This window comes from Papaver somniferum, chromosome 9 (assembly GCF_003573695.1).
Source record: "Papaver somniferum cultivar HN1 chromosome 9, ASM357369v1, whole genome shotgun sequence".
NCBI classification, from domain to species: domain Eukaryota; kingdom Viridiplantae; phylum Streptophyta; class Magnoliopsida; order Ranunculales; family Papaveraceae; genus Papaver; species Papaver somniferum.
The window spans coordinates 111,558,418-111,580,816 of record NC_039366.1 but is presented as its reverse complement, the minus strand read 5'-3'; the positions used below and the strand labels follow the sequence as shown (position 1 = coordinate 111,580,816).

Genomic DNA, 22,399 nt, shown 5'->3' with positions numbered 1-22,399 from the left:
CATACTTGATGAATTTAGGTTAACGATAATTTATTGTTCATAATCCAAATTATGATTCAAGATAATCATTCGAAAATAGCATGAAACAATGATATGTGTCATTGATGTTATTAGGAAATGTTTCGAATTGATCTAGAGAGACATATAAAACAACTGAAAAATCTGGATACAGGACAATATGCATACCAGTTTCACAAACTGGGAAAACTGTTATAGGTCCGGAGTCGTACATGTACCCAGTACACCGGCGTAGTTATAATTCAGCAGCGACTTAGTGGTACGCATACCTAGTATGTATACCGAAAACAAACTGTTGGTTTTGAAACCGGGGTGGTATCCTTACCCGGTACGCAAAACGGAAAAAAGTTATGTATGTTACGTAACTTATATTTGTCTTAAGGGTACACATACCCGGCACATGTACCATGACAAATATAGTCACCAACAAGGTTCAAGTACATGTATATGTGGTACACGTACTTACCTTGTCGAATATTTTCAGATGCACATAAAATTATTTCTGTGAGATAATTAGCATTTGGATAAATTTCTAAGAACACTACTGTTGATGGTGGATTTTCATTTAAGGCTAAAATTGTAAAAGCCAAAATTATGTGCTGACATCCTGCAAAAGATAAAGCCACTGATAAGTGATGAATACTTCTCCACTTTACTAATTCACCTAGAATGGAGCATATGGCAACAATCCCAGTATTCTGTGAATTTATAGCATTATCATTTAATGCATGACCAGCCTTGTATTTTCTGTGTTGTTTCTGCTGAACTCTCATTATTGGTGCGGCATGACGATTGAGTGCTGCTCTCAGCAGAGTAACACGAATCTCCAAGTGTCACTAATGAGTCATGCACGAAATACCCGTACAGGCTACAACTCTCGGTGTGTTATACTAGCCCGATTGAGCATACATCTCTCGGTGTGTTATACTAGCCCGATCGACCATCTGGACTGTCCATTTCAGTCTCAGAAATAATCACGACCACGCAAGTTGGCCGTATGATTTAACCTGCCTAGACGATCTTCAACAGGAGCAGGCTACCACCTTAATGACCACAAGTGGGGCCCGCTTATTCCCTGGTTGGTCCAATACCTACCATGCCTCTCAAACTACCACCGAACACCAGCCTGAAGTTGGATGTCCAGGATGGTATGGAGCGTCTTGGAGGAGTCGTACGAACAAAGGCCGCCTACGGCAGTCTCAAATTCATCACGTCCGTCCGAATTCACCGGCATAGTTGGACGACGTAGATCGTCCCATGGACGGTTGGACAAACGTTGTCCTGCACACCGGCAGGTCCTCCTTCACGCCTGCATAATCGATCCTCCCCTGACCTAGCCACATAATCACATACAGTTTCCCGAAGTTCGGCCGACGTGAGGTTAAAAGGGTCGCTGAAAATTCCACTAAAGGTATTAAATTGATCACGACCATCCAACTTCACCAGCATGATTGGATGGTTTAGATCAGACCTATAACCTCCATACAGGTATTGGCGTGTTCACCGTTGGCCCAATGTGGGTCCCACACGATCGACCTCTCCAGATGAGGAGTGTAGGGTGCAATTTCGGTCGGCCAAACTAGCATGCACGCAACCGCCGGAAACCTTAATTAGGGTTTGCGACATGCATATGTCGCAAATTGATCGTGAGCGTCCGTTTTCGCCAGCTTGGATGAAAGGTCCAGGAATAGACTAAGCAGGTCCGAAGAGTATCAACATGATCAATGTGGACCCATCTATCTCCATGTCCGACCGACCAAGACAAACCATGGATAGGTGTCTCGATTCGTGCGCCCAAACTAGGCATGGTCGCGCGGTTTTTTATTGCAAACTGATCTCGACCACTCAACTTTACCGGAAAAATTGAGTGTCTTAGATCGCATATCCATGGGACAGCGAGGCACGGACGTGTACACCGGCATGCCGTCTACACACATGGCCAATCGGTCTTTCCAAAAACGCGTCCCATGCTTAGATTCGACCAAGCTAAAGGTTGGTGTTTGAGCACCTCCTAAACCCTAATCCAACGGTCGCAGATGTGGGTCGCAAGTCATCTCGTCCGTCCAACTTCGCCAGCTTGGACGGATAGCCTAAGACAGGAGTTTGGCGACCAGTGAGGCATCACCACGATCACCGTCCACCACTCTTCCACACAGAGTGATCGTCCAAGTCAGGGTTACTTGTACAGCCTCCAAAAGATTACTCGAAGATGGTCAGACGTGATGCTATTTTAAGACGCTTAATCGTGACTTACTCCGTTAAGCCTTAAAATAGCGATGCTTCATACGTGCTGGATATATTCGATGCATTACATGCTTAGAATACACACAATATTTCATAAATATCGACTTCTTAAATAACTTAGTTATTTAATCTAGCATCACATGCTACCTTTTGTGGGTCTCACGATCCACACACTAGATACATTAATCATGTCACAAACTGGGGGATACTTACTGGGGTACTGGTATGGCGGTTTATAGCGTGCAGCGCACAACGCGCCATCAAAAAAAGGTGTCAGGAAGTCATGGACGGTTAGTGATGGTGGGAGAATTGGGCTTTACCTGATCGTGTGACAATTACAACGACTCCACGACTCCATCACTCTACTTCCTCCACTTCCCATGAGAAATGTGGGTTAGGCGCAATGACTTGTGTAAATAGGTTCTCCTCCCTATTTCCGAACAAGAGAACAAAACAGAAACCAAGTTTTGATACAATCGTATTCCAACACCAGAACTGATAGCTTTCATTCTGCAAGCCAGTTCAACTTTCTGATACAAGTCATGCACAACCAACACCTTCACAATCTCAACACCTTCTTCACTTCCCTCCCTAAGATAAACCCCGTCTCCTTCACTTTGTGACTGAAGCAAGTCTGGAACGACCATTTCTTGGTTTAGGCCAGAGTTGTACAGATTGATTTCTCGAATCACAAGCACTCCTGTGCAGTGCATTTGTTTAGGGTTTAGATTCATTTCTCATCCACACACCCCAAATTACCAAAACCGACAGAAATAGTTTTCACCCATAAACAATTGGCGACCACGATGGGACGTTAATCTCTCGGTTGTATAGTCGATTTCTTCAAAATCCGATTCAATTTTATCAATTTCGAAAGGGTAGATCTTAGGATCAATTCAATCATAAATCCATTTCAAGATGGTAGAACTTATGTCTAGATCAGCAATCAATTTCTATGGAGTTAGTGTGGATAACACTCTCGGTGTTGATGTACCTGTCAGTGGAGCTACTGTGGTCAATACATCTCGTGGAGTCGTCTCTTCTACCACCAACGCTAGCGGAGCAGGAGATATCCAGTAAGTGTAACGCCTCCTATCACCAGAGCCAGAGCAGCCGCGAATCCCTACATCTCCTCAAGTGTAACACCCCCGGTGATCACCATAGAAACAACTTCCGCTCCTTCATCAGGACGAGGATCCGGAGGGACAAGAGGAGGACCATCTCCCATTACCATTGCAGACTTGATGGAGAGGCAGGAAGTTCTTGCTAAGACTCAAACGTACATGGCTGCAACTCAGAAAGAGGTGCTCACTTTCCTCAAAACTTTAACTGAACGATTGTCACAAGATTCACGACAACCCCTGGAGCCAACAAGGAATGCCTTCAATACACCCGGAGCAGGCGTTTCCACTCGGGCCCACATGAATGAAGAAGCTCGTGTTGCTCCTGAACGTCCAAGAGAAAGGGACCAATCATCCAACTTCATCACGCGTGAGGACCTGGAAAGACTTCTCCAAAACCGAGGCAAAGGAAATTTAATGGATGCGCACCAGCATCAGTCGCCGTACCCTCAAGATGTGCAACGAATTCTTCTTCCAAGAGGATACAACTCTCCTCAGTTCTCCCTCTATGATGGTACTGGTAACGCTCGTGAACACATCTCTCGATTTTTGAAGTCCTTAGGGGAGCATGAGTACAATCATGTTCTCCGCCTGAAAGAGTTCTCGAAGTCACTTACGGGAAGGGCGTACACCTGGTACAACAACATCGCGCCTAACAACATATCCAATTGGGGAGAGATGGTCAGTGCTTTCTACAGAAAGTATTTCTTCGTATCCGAGCAGATCACCTTTTCAAATCTAGAGAGAGTCTCTCAGCGGAAAAACGAGCATCCAAACGACTTCGTTAAGAGGTTCAGAACTCAAGCATTAGATTGTCATGATCCGATTGTCACTGAACGTCAGCTGGTAGAGTTGTGCATCAACGGGATGATAGCCATAAACCACGCTTTATTAGAGAATCTGGACTTTCAAACGTTCTCCGAACTCCATGAAGCTGCTAAGCGTTCAGCCACAACTACCCCAGCGTTGCTAGAGAGAACCAGGGTTGTTCGAAACGAAGATCCACGTGATAGTCGAGGAATCAGGCGTCTCACAAACAAGCAATACAACACTGGTCCTTCTGTAAGTGTGGTGGGCGAAGGAGGAAAAAGGAAAGCTTCAGCAGCGGAACAATAACCCAAGCGTGCGGCTCCGGCACACACGACTTCGTCTCAAAAGGGAGCGGGCAAGACTCCTGCACAAGACACCGAAGATGCAGGCTTCCCATTCCCCATGAGTGAAGTAATAGAACTCTTGGAAGCATGGATGCAAGACGATGCTATCAAGTTGCCTCCTATCAGACGCACGCCAACTGAAATAGCCATGGCGGACCTCAAGTACTGCCGCTACCATAGGTTCGTCCATCATCCGACCAAGGACTGCAACAGGCTAAAACAAATCTTCAGAGAAAAGATAGAGGAAGGAGAACTCCAGCTTGGAAACGAAGGTGTTCATAGAGATCCTATTCCTATCAGGAACTGCATGATTTCCGAGGATTCTGTTCGCAAGATTGTACAATCTATGATGGAGCGTTTATGCGAAATCTTATATTTCTCCAAGGCCCAGCGTCAAGACATATTTGCAGCCCTCAACCGCATTGTATCAGGCAGGCGTTTGTATCCAGAGAAGGAAGCAGTCTCGAAACCTCAGTCTTTCCTGGAAGATGCGAGCAAGGGAAACCGAGGACTCTTAACCGTCACTCATTTGAAGGATGTCGAGTTCGATAGCACATTGATTGATACAACCTACGAATTCAACATTTCACTGTCAAGACCTTGAAGGCGGCAAAGATTTCGAAACAGGAAGCTACTCGCAGCCCAACCGTGATTAAGAATCCAGAAAGAGAACTTGGAGATGCCTATGGTACATCGATCTTGAAGTTAAATTGGGTGATGCCTTGATGCAAGAAAAGTTCTATATAGTCAAAGAACATCCCAATTATGACATGGTACTGGGACGCTCTTGGATACATGATAACAAGGCAACACTCAGAGCTTTTCCTCTACCGGTTTCGATACCCGAAATAATCTCCAACAAGTCGTCTGGACCTGAAGACTGTCTGCTGACGTATCTGCAGCTTGCCAACGTGACACAACTTTCTGGAGAGAACCCATCAGCATACATTAAAAGGTTCCGATCTCAAGTAAGTCTCATCACGCAACCCTTTTTGCAACCAATCATTCCTCTTGATAATCCCTGGGGAATCGCTCCAACCAACAACCCAACTCCCGCTAGGAGATGTGAATGGGAGGCCGGTCCCTTCAAGCGTTTTATCAGGAGCTTAGAAGTTGTCTCGATCAAGGACGACAAGACCAAGGACTATGTATCTGTACAACGCCAAAACCCATTTGGAATTGGAGATCTGGTGACGAAGATGACTGCATTCAAGGTTGGGAGCATGACGGTGAAAATGACCACTCCACTTGTCGAAAGGGAGAATGAACCGTACCTGGTAGCAGATGTTATCCTAGGCGGCTACTGCAAGCTCATCAACAATGAAAAACTGGAAGGCGTAACAATTCACTCACGATGGCTCAAACCCTACTGTACTTAAGATGTTGTGCTACCACTTTCCAGCGTCCTCCACACTTTAAAACGCTGTGCTATTTCCTCCGGCGTGTTTCCTTTACAATTTCCTTTTCATGCCGCACTTGTAATTCCTCCAGAAAATGATTGCAATACTTGCATTCATAATTAGGGTTTCAATTGTCAATTTTCAAATTAATCGAAATATTTTCCATCTAGGAATTCATTTACCCCTAAGAAAGAAACAAAGTCCTGAGTCAGCCTAAATCATCATTACCCACTAGAGCAGGCCTGGAAGGAAACCCTAAACAAACATCTTGTATTCCCTGGAAGATATTGGGAAAGAGAATGTGTGCGGGGGAAGGAAAATATTTCGGGCCATTTACCCCAACAAGACTAGAGAGATCTCGCGTCAGGAGCATAGACAGGTCTGTGGTGTTTCATTATGGAATTCTCTTTTTCATTGCAAGAACAACATATTATGATCGCATCCGATATATGGAAGATTTACATCAAAAAGCAGTGTGAAACCCTTATTCAATCAAGCAAGTAAAAAAGGACCTTAAACTCAGCCGCCACTGAGTGCAAGGAAAATGTTCACAAATTACGAGAAGAAAAGCCCAGAAAAGAAGAAAAGAGAAAGAACGGGAAAATTTAGTCGTCAAGAAGATTGGTTGCGTCTCCACCACCACTGGAGCCTGCTTCAACACCGTCGCCATCATTGACCGCCACTGCTTCTTCCTCTGGATCTGCCTCAGCTTCCACTTCGAATATTTCTGCAGCAACGTTATCCGCCTCAACAGAGACCGCTTCCACATCTTCCCCAAGAGCCACGACAGCGTTGCAATTGTGTTGATCACTTTCAGACGCTCAGGTTCGTCTGTGTCAGAATCGAGGATTATCACGCCATCGTGGATTGGATAATCACACTTGTCTCCACCAAGAGGCCGTTTGTGTTCAACCCTCCGCCTCTTTAACCGTGCTGCAAACCTCTCAGATCTTGCGCTCGTTGGTACTCGCAATACTTCATCGCGCCTCTATTGCTCCTCCATGTCGATCGCAGCTGAAAGGGCACAAATACGTCCCCTAGCAATACACAGGTGCAGAATGGACATCCCATGTATAACACGACCGACTTCACGGAGTGGGAGATCGATCTTAGCCATTATCTCCTCATGTGCACCAGCCTCCTCAGGCTTGTTGACTTCAAAACTTTTTTCTGGAGAAGTTACAGAGTGATCATCACCAACAGCTTCCATGATAGACTGTGAAGGAGAAGAAGTTATGGTTAAAAAAAAATCATCATCAGTCAATCAAAAGATCGGATAAGCGCGGAGCAGTACCTGGAATATACAAGAAAACGATTCTACGATAGGAGACGTCCTTAGAATTTTCTTTATATTTCACGAGCTAACAGAATCCCAGGGAGAAAAGGAGTCTTCAGTTGCCACCTATAAAGGCTGCTAATTCGGGATAGCAATCAACAATGTTTATCGGATATATTTGAAAGATGCCGCCGTATAATGGATGGACCGCACCCAGTCCAAGAAACAGTCCAAGCTCTGCCCAGACATATACGGAGGAAACCCAAGGGAACCAGAGCGGCTCGCCTGACCAAGTCCTGCTTCCTCCACAACCCTAATCAGGTTTGACCAGCTCCAGGACAACACCTGTCGATATCTATCTATGCGGTAAATATGTGTTTACTTTAGCTTGGTCATTTCAATACACCAATTTGTCACCATCTCATTCCTACCCCACAATAGTGTAACCATCATGTGTTAGGCAGGGGACTTAATGTTGATGGTGGATTTTCATTTAAGGCTAAAATTATAAAAGCCAAAATTATGCGCTGACATCCTGGAAAGGATAAAGCCACTGATAACTGATGAATACTTCTCCACTTTACTAATTCACCTACAATGGAGCATATGGCAGTAATCCCAGTATTCTATGAATTTATAGCATTATCAATTAATGCATGACCAGCCTTGTATTTCCTGTGATGTTCCTGCTGAACTCTCATTATTGGTGCGGCATGACGACTGAGTGCTGCTCTCTGCAGAGTAAAACGAATCTCCAAGTGTCACTAATAAGGCATGCACGAAATACCCGTACAGGCTACAACTCTCGGTGTGTTATACTAGCCCGATTGAGCATACATCTCTCGGTGTGTTATACTAGCCCGATCGACCATCTGGACTGTCCATCTCAGTCTCAGAAATAATCACGACTATGCAAGTTGGACGCATGATTTAACCTGCCTAGACGATCCTCAGCAGGAGCAGGATACCACCTTAATGACCACTAGTGGGCCTGCTTATGCCCTGGTTGGTAGAATACCTACCATGCCTCCCAAACTACCACCGAACACCAGCCTGAAGTTGGATGCCCAGGATGGTATGGAGCGTCTTGGAGGAGTCGTACGAACAAAGGCCGCCTACGGCAGTCTCAAATTCATCACGTCCGTCCAACTTCACCGGCATAGTTGGACGACGTAGATCGTCCCATGGACAATTGGACAAGTGTTGTCCTGCACACCGACGGGCCCCCTTCACGCCTGCATAATCGATCCTCCCCTGACCTAGCCACATAATCACGTACAGTTTCCTGAAGTTCGTCCGACGTGAGGTTCAAAGGGTCGCAGGAAATTTCACCAAAGGTCTTAAATTGATCACGACCATCCAACTTCACCAGCATGATTGGATAGCTTAGATCAGACCTATAACTGCCTGATAGGTATTGGCGTGTTCACCACTGGCCCAATGTGGGTCCCACATGATCGACCTCTCCAGATGAAGAGTGTAGGGTGCAATTTCGGTCGGCCAAACTAGCATGCACGCAACCGGCCGGAAACCCTAATTAGGGTTTGCGACATGCATATGTCGCAAATTGATCGTGAGCGTCCGTTTTCGCCAGCTTGGATGAAGGGTCCAGGAATAGACTAAGCAGGTCTGGAGAGTATCAACATGATCAATGTGGACCCATCTATCTCCATGTCCGACCAACCAAGACAAACCATGGCTAGGTGTCTCGAATCGTGCGCCAAACTAGTCATGGTCGCGCAGTTTTCTATTGCAAACTGATCTCGACCACTCAACTTTACCGGACAAATTAAGTGGCTTAGATGGCATATCAATGGGGACAGCGAGGTACAGACGTGTACACCGGCATGTCGTCTACACGCATGACCAATCGGTCTTGCCAAAAACGCGTCCCATGCTTGGATTCGACCAAGCTAAAGGTTGGTGTTTGAGCACCTCCTAAACCCTAATCCAACGGTCGCAGATGTGGGTCGGAAGTCATCTCGTCCGTCCAACTTCGCCAGCTTGGACGGACAACCTAAGACAGGAGTTAGGCGACCAGTGAGGCATCACCACGATCACCGTCCAACACTCTTCCACACAGAGTGATCGGCCAAGTCAGGGCTTACCTGTACAGCCTCCAAACGATTACTCGAAGATGGTCAGACGTGATGCTATTTTAAGACGCTTAATCGTGACTTACTCCGTTAAGCCTTAAAATAGCGATGCTTCATACGTGTTGGATATATTCGATGCATTACATGCTTAGAATACACAAAATATTTCATAAATATCGACTTCCTAAATAACTTAGTTATTTAATCTAGCATCACATGCTACCTTTTGTGGGTCTCACGATCCACACACTAGAGACATTAATCATGTTACAAACTGGGGGATACTTACTGGGGTATTGGTATGGCGGTTTACAGCGTGCAGCGCACAACGCGCCATCATAAGAACGTGTCAGGAAGTCATGGACGGTTAGTGATGGTGGGAGAATTGGGCTTTACCTGATCGTGTGACAATTACCATGACTCCACGACTCCATCACTCTACTTCCTCCACTTCCCATGAGAAATGTGGGTTAGGCGCAATGACTTGTGTAAATAGGTTCTCCTCCCTATTTCCGAACAAGAGAACAAGACAGAAACCAAGTGTTGATACAATCGTATTCCAACACCAGAACTGATAGCTTTCATTCTGCAAGCCAGTTCAACTTTCTGATACAAGTCATGCACAACCAACACCTTCACAATCTCAACACCTTCTTCGCTTCCCTCCCTAAGATCAACCCCGTCTCCTTCACTTTGTGACCGAAACAAGTATGGAACGACCATTTCTTGGTTTAGGCCAGAGTTGTACAGATTGATTTCTCGAATCACAAGCACTCCCGTGCAGTGCATTTGTTTAGGGTTTAGATTCATTTCTCATCCACACACCCCAAATTACCAAAACCGGCAGAAATAGTTTTCACCCATAAACAACTAAATATACCTGATTGATCACATTATAACTTATGGTTGTGATTCAAAAGTAAAAGTCTTAAGTGTTAATGAAAATGATTAAACTTATAGTTCAATCGTCTAGTTTCTTCTAACCTTTTATGAACAATGTCTTTGTACACGGTTCGGTTATGGTTCATCCTACACAGAGTGTATATTTTTTGCTCGGTTCCAAAGTTATCTTAGCTTAAACCTAAAGCAACCTTTGCTTTTAAAGTCTATATAAGGGGAACCTCAAACACCTGGGATTTTTGAATCCCGACACTATCTTTGTGTCTCCTAGTTTTAAACTAGAACCTCCTCTTCCTAAAACCCTTTTAAAGTTTAGCGACTAAAAACTTCATAGGGATTCGTGAAGCCAGGTCCAGCTATCTTTTATCTTGATAGTTCGAATATCCTGATCTTGTTTGATTGTTGAGTTTTCTCCATCAATCAAGATAGACATCAAAGTTCTCTTCGCCTCAGACTTTTTTGATTCCACAAGTTTAATACTTGTGAGGTGAATAATAATCTAGGATGCTCTTCAGGAAGCATAAGTCCGGATTTTGAGGTTAGCTATACTTTGTCTATTGTTATCGATTTCCAGTCCCACCTTGATCTACAATAAAAAAGGAAACCACATAAATAGGCTTATCTGTGGGAGGCAGATTGGTTTAAAGTCTTCAATTGAGTTGAAACAACTCTTATGTTATAAAGGACGTCAGCTAAGAGAATCAATTGTGCGGAGTCCTGTTGGGATTCAAGAGGTGTATGGAATGCGACTGTAATTGAATTTTTATGAGGGTTTAATTCAGTCTCAACTACATTACAGTCTGAAGTTAATTGGTAATAGGCTAGTGTCTGTAGAAACTTAATACAGTTTGGTGTTCAATCTTGATAAGACAAGGGTACCAAAATACACCACAATCTTTAAAATATCCACCTATAAATCCTCTTACCGAAAGTGATTGTCTATGGACAAAGTCGAGACAATACGACAAATTGGTATTCACACTTTGTGTGATTGTCTATGGATACTAGATCGAGACAATACAACAATCAAAGTGTGATTACTTGATAATATGTTCGAACTTAACCAAACTCTATAGGATCACTATCAAGTAATACAGAGTTAACGTTTGTGTATTTTACTTTTACTTTTAATTATAATAAATAATTATAATTGCGGAAATAGAAAAGTAAAGACACAGCAAGACTTTGTTAATGAGGAAACCGCAAATGCAGAAAAAGATAATTAATAGGGGGAAAGCCACTTTTATTAGAGGGAAAGCTGACTTGGTTTGGGCTATTTGACTTCTAATTAATATTGGGTGTATCTGATAATAAGTTTTCCCCTATCAATTTTCTTTTTTACAGTACCGAACGGACAAATCAAACAAACCTATTCTCAGGTAAGTTTGGGTTCTTTAGAAGTTAACTGGTTCCATATCAACTAGTAAGGGAACGGTGCCTCATCCCCCTTTGACATAAGTCGATCATAAAGAGATACTGTATTACTATAGACCAATCACATATTCAAAGAAACTTCAAAATTGAGAAGAGATTATACATATGCTCCCAAGTTTTATCAACGAAAAAGATTGTGTTACCCGTGTAACGAAGATGATTGAGTTGATTTAGGAATAGCATTCACAAAGTAATATGGCGGATATATGTGACATGAATAGAGAACCCAATTAGCTATTACTTCACCTCCAAATGACAAAAGCTCGATCAAAATCTATGTTTATGTTATGCAAACTTGGAATCTCTCACAAGTCTTAGAACAATACACTTCCAAGTAGACAATGCCGGAGCAGGTGGTGGAAATATGAAATATAAATATTCTAATCATTTTGATGTTATCTAGGGTTTTCTAATACGTAAATAATAAAAAGAGAAATTTAGGGTTAAATAGGATGTGTACAGTTAGTTTGGGAAGATTAAAGGATGACATATGAAACTAAATTACAAAAACTATTTTTTGATAAGGGGAAAACTTATTTTAAATCCACCCAATACTGATCCGAAGTCAAACAACTTAGACTAAAATCATCTTTCCCTTTAGTAAAAGTGGCTTTCCCCCCATTAATTATCTAGAAAATTTCCGGGACCAAGTCCAGAATTGAATACTCTCAAAATTAAGCCGCTATACAAAATCTAAATCAACTTCGTGTAGTTGAGACCAAGCAACTAAACCTAGTATGAAACCTTGTAGTAATCCACCATTTTCACTTTATTTTTTCTCTGCAAATACTTGATCTTTTCTTTTTTCTCTTCTCTGTTCTATCCCTTTTCCTTTCTCCGTCGGAAATTGTAATGTACTACTAAAATTTTGATCCGACAGAGAGAGATTGGGATTTCAATGTTAATTTATAGCCTGGACTAATAAGCCCATATTTCTCTTCCTGTTATGACTCTTACAGGGGTGTATTGAATCAAGATTTATACGGATAAAAATAGATACTAGTTTACCTGAATCTAGTGGATTCATAATGTTTCTTAAAAGAATCTGAAAGATTCTTAAAGATATGTAATTTGGATTATAATGGATTGAATTAGGATTAATTCAAATTAATAAAAATTAAAGTGGACTACTAAATCATGATATAATTGGTGGCAGCGGTAGGGTTGGTGGTGGTAATGGGTGGTAGTGGCGGTGGTGGTTATTAGTGGTCAGTGGTGGTCATTGTTGAAGGTGATGTTGGTTGGTGGTGGCGGTTGTTTGTAGTGGGTGCTCGCACGTAGTGGTGGTTTTTGTTGGGGGTGGTGGTGTGTGGTAGTGGTGGTGGGTGGTGGTTGTTGGTGGTCGGTGCTGATGGTGGTGGTTGGCGGTTTGTGATGGCAGTGGTGGAAAAACATAACATGCTGTGAAAAAAATAAAACCAAAAAATAAATAATTTGTCCATAAGAATCCATGAAACTCTTGTGGTTTGGGATGAGATTGATATGAGATAATAAAAAAATATATTTTGCCTACAAATATCCATAAGAATCCATATACATCTTGGCCCTTAATTATCTTAAGAAATCTTAAATGAATTGAATACCTAGGATATTCGTGGAATCTAACAGGGGTGTATTCGATTAGGATTTATATGTATATTTAACAATCCTAAAAACTCCCAGGTATTCAATTAGGATATGTAAGGAATCATAAAATATCCATGGTATTCAAAAATGATTTATTTAGATTCCACGAATATCATAGGTATTCAATTCATTTAAGATTGTCTCTGAATATGTCCATGAATCAAACTGGAGGACGCTCCAAAGTTTTAAATGATTCTAGAGAACAATGAAATCCTGACGGATTATGAGAATGCATATGAGTCAATAGAAGGATCATGCGTGCACAATGATGATATAATCCATAAGTAGTTGCTCCAGAAGTAGAACACAATGAGATCGAAACATGCTTTATTTTGATTAATTTCAAATAAATAACATATTTGGCCTACGCAATCCAGGTAGAACTTAGTTCTTTGACAAATATACGGGTATTTGGTGTAGTAATATTAACCAACCTAGTGTAAAGATGGTGGGACATATGTGGTTATTTGTCACAAAGTGTAGTGAGAAGAATGAGGTCTTAAAGTATAAATAATCACCTTGTGGCGCGAGGTTTCTCACAAACCCCTGGATCGCTTACTATTTTGAAAATCATAGTGTTCAGTTAATTACTTTGCTTGGTAGTTTCAAAAGAACTTGAAACATAATAGATGTGGTTATATCTCTGGAGATTTAGACTCAAAGATATTTGCAAAAGTGCATGATGGCCTTTTGCTTCCCAAGTTGAATGACTCTAAACCACGGAGTGTGTTTGCAGTTACACTGGAACACTCACTTATTGATTTAAACAATCATGCGGATATGGTATACCCATCTAAGTGACTATTTGATTGGGAAGGGATAAACAAGTAAGTTTTCGTGCCATGCGTATTAAATAAGTTCCTGATTCAGAATTATAGTTATCTATGTAGACGGTATGGACATGATAAGTACTCTTAATGGAATAAGAGATCTTACAAGCTATTTAAAATCTGAATTTGAGATGAAAATCTTGGGAAATCTCGATCTTATCTATGTTCTAAACTAGAAGACCGAGCTTGTGGTATATTATTCCACCAGTTTGCATATGTCCATTGTCATGCAATTTAACAAGGACGTGCATGCTGCTAGCACTCTTATGATTAGTCGAGTTTCAAATGTACATAAATGACCAATTCGTCCAAAGGAAGATGAAGAAGTTGGGTCGGGAGATGAACTTTCCTTATCTAAGGATAATAGACGCATTATTGTACTTAACATAATGTACTCGACCAAATGTTACATCCTCAATGAACTTGTTAGCTAGATATAGCTTAGTGCCAACGCAATGTCATTGGAATGGTATAATGAATGTAATCATGTGCTTAAAAGTAACCATTGACATAAATTTGTTTTATCCATGCAAATACATAAAAATGAATGCTAACGAAAGTGAAATCCAAAGGTTGTTGATTATAAAGGAACAATAATCTCTTCTCCGACGAAAGTAATCAGGGGGAGATATGGTAGACTATTTTCTAAATCATTACCGATATTGAGTTTCAAAAAGTACATGACTAAAGGAACAGTCTGGAACAACTCTGAAATAATAAGGGGGAGATGCTGACATCAGGGGGAGGATCCAAGGATATGATGTCGACATAATTTACTTCGAAATTGAAGCTGTGTTGTACTCTTTTTCCATTCGATCGAGAATAGTTTTCCCTAAAGGGTTTTTACTCGACAAGATTTTTAGCGAGTCAGTACTAAAAGCATCAAGTATGTTGAACGTTGAATACATAAAGATCGCGTTGATATTATGGAAAATATCTGAATCAAAGAAATGAAACACGATAGTCCGTTAAGCAACATAACTTCCAGAATCAACAACATGGTTCTATAAACATCCAAGTCACCAAAGTAAAGTGTGATAAACTCCTTTTGACTGCATTAGACTAATGAAAATTGTCTTACATCAGGGGGAGCATGTAATGGTGTGTTGAACTTTTTTTCTTCACCGAGGTTACTTTTTTCCACAGGGTTTTGTTGCTCGACAAGGTTTTTAATGAGACAACAACAAACACCGGGAAGCAATTTCCCAACTAAGGCTATTGTATTTCCCACAAGTATTTTCTGCCTTAGGAGTTGTGAAGCAACTAGTCAACTTCAACGGAACAAAGTGATCATCTGTAACAGATCACCTTTACTTGCATATGTCACGTTGTACTCTTTTCCCTTCGTCAAGGTTTTATCCCACTGGGTTTTTCTTGTCAAGGTTTTAATGAGGTAACATATTCGAGTCCAATTATGTTCTAAGTTTGTTTAATATTGTACTCTTTTTATTTAGTTCAGGTTTTGTCCCGCTGGGTTTCCCTGGCGAAGTTTTAACGAGGCAATTAACTTAGACTCATCGATCTGTGAAGATCGTATTGCATGTGATGAACTACATGTAAAGTAAGAGACAACATGTGACGTACTACATTGAAGAGTTGTACCAAGGTTTTATCCCACTGGGTTTTTCCTTGTTAAAGTTTTAGTAAGGCAATTGATTTCGGCACAAGTCATCAAGGAGAGAACGACATTTGAAGAACTACATTCAAAACACTATATGTGAAGTACTATGTATAAAGTTTTGTTGTTGAACCACACAAGGGGGAGTGTTAAAGGGCCCATTCCATGGATGTATGGTCCAAAACGGGAGTCTTTTAGTTTTCCCTTCTCCATGTATACAAAGATATGATATCCATGTAACCATATAACTCTTATCAATGGAATCCCTCTCCTTCACTGCCTCTTTCTCTTTCCCAATTATATTCTACTGCAAAATATACAAATATTCTTATAGGGTTATTTGTGTCATCAAAAAGAATCATTTTGGGCCGAATCGTTAGCAGAAGGACCGACTCGTATTAGATCAGATAAATTTGGACCTCTTAGTACTAGGCTTTAGAGGGGAGGACTAGAGAGTCTAAAGCCTAATAATTTTGGGACTAGACAATTATTTCTACTTCCTTCTCTTTCAGCTGGGCTCTAAAATTTTAAACCATTCTCAAGCCCAAGGTCATGGGAGTAAGAGAGGAACCGTTTTTTGGGGACTACTCAAAAATGGTGGGGGACTACTCTCCATTTTTTGGGGTGGATATTAGAAATAATAATGGGTCACCCCAAACTTGCCCTTAGTAATTAAATTAGTTAGTGTAATGATTAATTAGTGTTAGTATAATGATTAATTAATGAGGTTAGATTAATTAATTGGATTCGAAATGAGGGTTTTGGTTACTTAGGTATACTTTAAATTTAGTTAATGTTGTTTGAATTGGCAAAATCTTTCGAAGAAAGAAAAAATTTATAAACTGATTCCGACCATGGAAATAGAGTTCGGTTAGGACATCTGAAGAACAGGTAGCCGAACTCATCTGCAAGTGTTGTTCGGCTAATGGTTCTGAAAACACAGGTAGACGAACTCAGCTTTAATGTAGTTTTTGCTTTCAGAAAAAAGTTCGGCTAGGAAAAAAAAGTTGCGACGTAACCGAACCAAATGTTCGGCTGGGAAAAAAAATTCGACGAAACTGAACTCAATATATAGGTTTTGAGAGAAAAGTTCGTTTAGGAGGAAAAATTGCGACGTAACCGAACTAAAAGTTCGGCAGGGAATTTTTTTTTGCGAGGTAACCGAACTTTTCTCTGAAAGAAAAAACTCCATTAAAGCTGAGTTTGGCTAGTTCGACAAACTGTTTCACATAATTCCTAGCCGAACTTCTCTCTGCAACTTCCATTTTCAACTCATTTGATGATTACTACTCATTTTTTCGACCAAGTAATGAGTTTGTGGAATTTTTTTTGTATCGAGACGATGAAGCGGAAAGAAGAGAAGATAACAGGGGTGTATTCGATTAGGATTTATATGGATATTTAACAATCCTAAAAACTCCTAGGTATTCAATTAGGATATGTAAGGAATCATAAAATATCCATGGTATTCAAATATGATTTATTTAGATTCCACGAATATCATAGGTATTCAATTCATTTAAGGTTTCTTAAGATAATTAAGGGCCAAAATATACATGGATTCTTATGGATATTTGTAGGCAAAATATGTTTTTTATTATCTCATATCAATCTCATCCCAAACCAGAAGAGTTTTATGGATTCTTATGGACAGATTATTTATTTTTTGGTTTTATTTTTTTCACAGCATGTTATGCTTTTCCACCACTGCCACCACAAATCGCCAACCACCACCACCAGCACCGACCACCAACAACCACCACCCACCACCACTACCTGAGAGCACCCACCACAAACAACCGCCACCACCAACCAACACCACCTTCAACAATGACCACCACTGACCACCAATAATCACCACCACCGTCACCACCACACATCACCACCGCTGCCACCAATTATATCATGATTTGGTGGTCCACTTTAATTTTTATTAATTTGAATTAATCCTAATTCAATCCATTATAATCCAAATTACATATTTTTAAGAATCTTCCAGATTCTTTTAAGAAACATTATGAATCCACTAGATTCAGGTAAACTAGTATCTATTTTTATCCGTATAAATCTTGATCCAATACACCCCTGTAAATAAATCATATTTGAATACCATGAATATTTTATGATTCCTAACATGTCCTAATTGAATATATAGGAGTTTTTAGGATTGTTAAATATCCATATAAATCCTAATCGAATACACCCTGTTAGTGAAGAATGCTTGCTCTCCCTCTACCAAAAATGATGTTGATTTATGATTTTTTTTTCTTAGTCTAATATGTTTTCATGGTGCACTAGATTTCCTTTTCTTACACCATGTTTGTTTACTCCTGACTCATCTGAGTCGTCTGGATCTGAATCATCTGGATCTGAGTGAAATCACCTGACTCATCTGAATCTGAGTCGATATGTTTGTTTTGAGTCAGATCTGACTCATCTGACTCAGAAATAAGTGAGTCAGTGGTTTGGTTCCATGAGTCAGGGGTATTTTGTTACCTGACTCAAATGAGTCCGAGTCAGAGGTTATGTCTGAGTCAGAGGTCGAGTCAGATCTGACTCAAAATGGAAAACAAACGGTCTGACTGCTGACTCGGTCCGAGTCAGGGGTTGACTCAGATTCAGACGCCGAGTCAGCTCCAAACAAACAAGTTCTTAGTGCTGATAAATTTCCTAGTTTAGATGATATCTTTTTCCTAGTCGAAATAATATTTAGAAATTGTAGAATCATGTATGAGAAGGCCTAAATTGTACTACTATATAAGAATAACCAAAGACATCTAGTTTCTAGCATTGTTATTTGTTTTATGATTTATCAATCAACAAGGTTATAAGTTATTATTTCGCAGTTTTGAACATCGGTTTCATCATACATATTTATCATCGTTTATCAGAGATCTTTGGTCGAACAGCTTATATTCATCCCATCCGTTACTGGCAGACTTATAGATTGTTAATGAGAAGGGAGGGTGGTATAGAGACCTAAAGGCAACGGCGGCGTCTGGCGAGTGCATCTGTTTCCATCCATCCTATTAGAAAATTCATGGGGAAAACCTTACTTCTGTCTGCCGAGCTTTACAAACCATTCGCAAAGTTCCAACGGGTATTATCATCACTCCTACTAGTTCTTTTCGAATTTTTTTTATTATTTCTTTTTAATATAATTAGTCGAATTTTATTTATGTTTTAAAATCCTCCCAGACTTGCTTGTATGTAACATATGCTGAAGGTTAGATTTTCAAACTGATTGATTTCTGGCTTGAATCATGATTATTTATTGGTGTCAACTCGTGGAGCATCATGATTATTCGAAGCTCAAATCTCTATGTATTCAAAGGTATTGAATTCGGGATTGTCAAATATGCTGAATGACAAAAAAATAATGCAATACTGTTATACTTGAGCCCATTCGGGGTTCTGCTGGCATATTATTGAAGGCTTGAATCTCTCTATGTACCAAATGTGACTGTCTCTCCTGAAATAAGTTTCTTGCGCAATATTTCTGTTTCTATAAGATTGTTTTAGTCTAAGGGTAGACAGTTAATAAAATCAAAATTCATTGTGCAGTTCAACTCGGGCCTAGAGAGCCTTCTTGATATGCCAAAGGAATCAATATCGGTGATCCAAAGAAAACTCTGCATCCAACCATCAAGCATCAAAGAATCAGTACAGAAACATTCCAGTAGTTGTAGTTGCACTCGTCGTCATTCACCAAATCTAATACCTAGGTTACCCGATGACTTAGTAATGGCATGCCTAATCCGTGTTCCGCGCATGGAGCATAGAAAGCTGAGGTTAGTCTGTAAAGCATGGAATAAATTATCAGCGGAAGATGACTTTTTTTACACTCTCCGTGAGAAACTTGGGTTTGCGGAAGAATGGATTTACGTGATTAAGAGGAAAAGAAAAGACAGTAGTATGCTTTCGACCCAATTAACAGACTTTGGCTACCACTCCCTCCTCTACCAAAGGAATGCAAGGAATATACTCACCAAAATATTAATTGTCAGGTTCTTAATGGTGGTGATCTATATTTGTGTGGGTTCCAGTATGAATGTAGTCGGGGACACGTAATATTTTACAGTGTTCGGACAAATAAGTGGCATCGAGCCCCAGATATGCTCCAACCACGTATTAGGTTTCACTCCTGTGTTATAAACAATCGCTTATATGTCTGGTGGTGGGCTGGTTGAGCGACGCAAGTTAGTTCATCTTAAATCAGCAGAGGTTTATGTTCCTATCAAGAACAAGTAAGTCATAAATTTTATTTGTTTTATCTGCTGTTTCATGCATTGAGTGTTAGTTTCAGTTAATTTTAGTTAACTTGTTGACCTTGTTGTGGTCAAACTTGGTATCTGAGTCCTTGCAAAGAGTTCTTTTGCTTTCAGTTTCTTTTGGTATCTTAGTTAATCTTTGCTGCTGTAAGTCAAGTCGCCTACTATTAGTTTGGCACCTTTTATCATAATTGACAAACCTGGTACATAAAACCAGAATGGCTTCGACCTTATTATTTTCATTAAAAAGACAAAAATCAGCTGAAATTCTTCTACCTTGATAGAGCAATTAACTTTTAAACTATCTATGCAGGTGGTCTTTTGTTGCAGATATGACAAGGTGTTTGGAACTCGTAGATGGTTATGTATACAATGGAATGTGGTTTGTTAAAGGATTTTTCGGGAAATGTATTGTGCATCAAGTTTACGACCCTGTAACAGATGAATGGCTTAAAATCGACAATGATATCGTAGCACCAAGGAGAATATACCCAAAAATCACCATTGACGGGAATCTCTACACAAGCGGTTGCGAGGATGGATGCAAGTTTGACCTGTATGATGCAGCCACTGATACTTGGGTACCTAGTAACATTGACTGCTCAAAAAGTTGCATTTGGGACCGAAACGCTATAGATACTTGCAAGTGCGAAGAATATTACCTCTAAACAAGGGGAAGCTCATATGTATAATTCGTGATGATATGAGCATTTCCGTGGTAGATATCTCAAAAGATCAGTATGATGATTCTGGAAGAAGGCAGTTTGAAGCATATCATCTTTGGGAAGTAAAGAAGACGTTTGAGCTTGTATGGGAGCAATTCTGCCTTTGCTGTTATAATTATTTGACAGAAACTGAAAATTATTTTATCCCTCATTCGCAGATTCTTCGAGCTTAATTGAAAAAGCGCAATAACCTGTGGAACCAAGAGGACAGCCAAGGGATGGAGGTCGCATACATACTGACCTAGGAGGCAGTACATATGACCTCCTGCCTGCAATGTTTTTATCCCCAAGTCGTTCAGTAAGAGTTAGAATATGAAGCTGACGATTTTGAACTCAGGTGGTTGGTATTCTACTAGATGTAAAGAGGCAATGGCACCATCTTACAATATTATGACCTATTTATATTTACCAAATTTTATTGATATTCCTGAAAATGAAGGGTATTTTGCAATTCCCTAAACTCTTTATCTATAGTACTATAGTAGTACTAAGTTCAGTATTTTATTTCAGTGGTTAATAAATAATGCAAGTGACTTTTTTTTTTATGTTTTGATAGAAAACGAGAATATATTAACTAGCAAATGTAGTACAAAAGATTTACAAGGTCAGTTTTTTCAAAAACATTAGATAAGATGTTAGCTTTTTGAACTTTTTGAGTTAACTGAGTCGACATTTACTGGAGTTTCTTAATTCTTGCTTCCTTTGCTACGAAGTCTGATGCAGAATTATATTTCCTGGCAATAATGCAAGTGACACCTAATCTAACTGTTTTTGCATTTCCATATAACCCAGGAAAGTGCAAATGGAGTATACCTCCTCCCTAGTTCAATTGCCCTAAGACCATGCTCCAAGACCAAGAGTAGCTTGTAATCTGTGTTCCAGGTTGAACCCATTTCCCAGGTTGAACCCTTTTCAATTTGTAACTTTCAGTGAATAATTTCGGATCTCAAAAGCTCTCTTACAATGTAGGATAACATATGCTCCACCAATCTGCATCTATTTTGCCTGGCTAATTTGGGGCCTAGGTGAACTATTCGGGGCCTATCACTACATGCCATAATACGACATTTTGAAGTAAAATGAAAAACCTTTTGGCCAATTATTTTCCTTAATGTCTAATTTGCCGATGATTTATTAATTCAGTGATTAGTAGATATTTAATTAAGGTAATTCAGAATCAACCAACACTAATACATTATCAAAACTTGAAAAAAATTGATTTTTTTTAACAAAAATCAAGACAGAATCGGTAAATGTTCGGTACATCCGTAAACCGATTCTGGGTTGAAGTTTACATTCGCGAAGAACACCTAGAATCGGTGTATATTGTTTACTATATAGACATATTATAGGAATCGATATTTCGGTTATACACATTTAGACCTATTAGATCGGGTTTTATGGAGATGTCTAACCTTTTCTCAAATGCATTTACACATCAGCTTAGGAAGAACCTAGCTCTATTGGTCATTCCCTATTTAAATGGTGAACGGATAATGATCATCCATTTTAGTTAGAAAAACGGCCAATGATTGGCAGTTATTTGGTTTAATGGGTCCACATATTCAAAGTGATACGAGTTTTAACCAAAATCCTATTTAGTTACCCAATTTTTGACCAAAAACGGTTAATGATTATCTGGTTTCGACAAAGATACACAATTTTTAATCATGAAAAGTTAATGAC

The 22,399-nt window shown here is 40.1% G+C and overlaps 1 protein-coding gene across 1 annotated transcript; it reads left to right on the top strand.

The window, feature by feature from the left end:
- The first annotated feature begins 18,470 nt into the window (after nt 1-18,470).
- Nucleotides 18,471-21,239, top strand: LOC113314017 (F-box/kelch-repeat protein At1g55270-like). The gene is made up of 3 exons (XM_026562792.1): nt 18,471-18,817; nt 19,282-19,964; nt 20,302-21,239. The coding sequence occupies exons 2-3, from the start codon at nt 19,885-19,887 to the stop codon at nt 20,654-20,656; spliced, it is 435 nt and encodes a 144-aa protein (XP_026418577.1). The 5' UTR covers nt 18,471-18,817; nt 19,282-19,884; the 3' UTR covers nt 20,657-21,239.
- The last annotated feature ends 1,160 nt before the right edge of the window (nt 21,240-22,399 follow it).

Coding starts and splice junctions, on each gene's coding strand:
- LOC113314017 (XM_026562792.1), top strand. CDS start 19,885: ATGTCTGGTGGTGGGCTGGTTGAGCGACGCAAGTTAGTTCATCTTAAA. Junction 19,965..20,301: donor TATGTTCCTATCAAGAACAA/GTAAGTCATAAA, acceptor CTATCTATGCAG/GTGGTCTTTTGTTGCAGATA.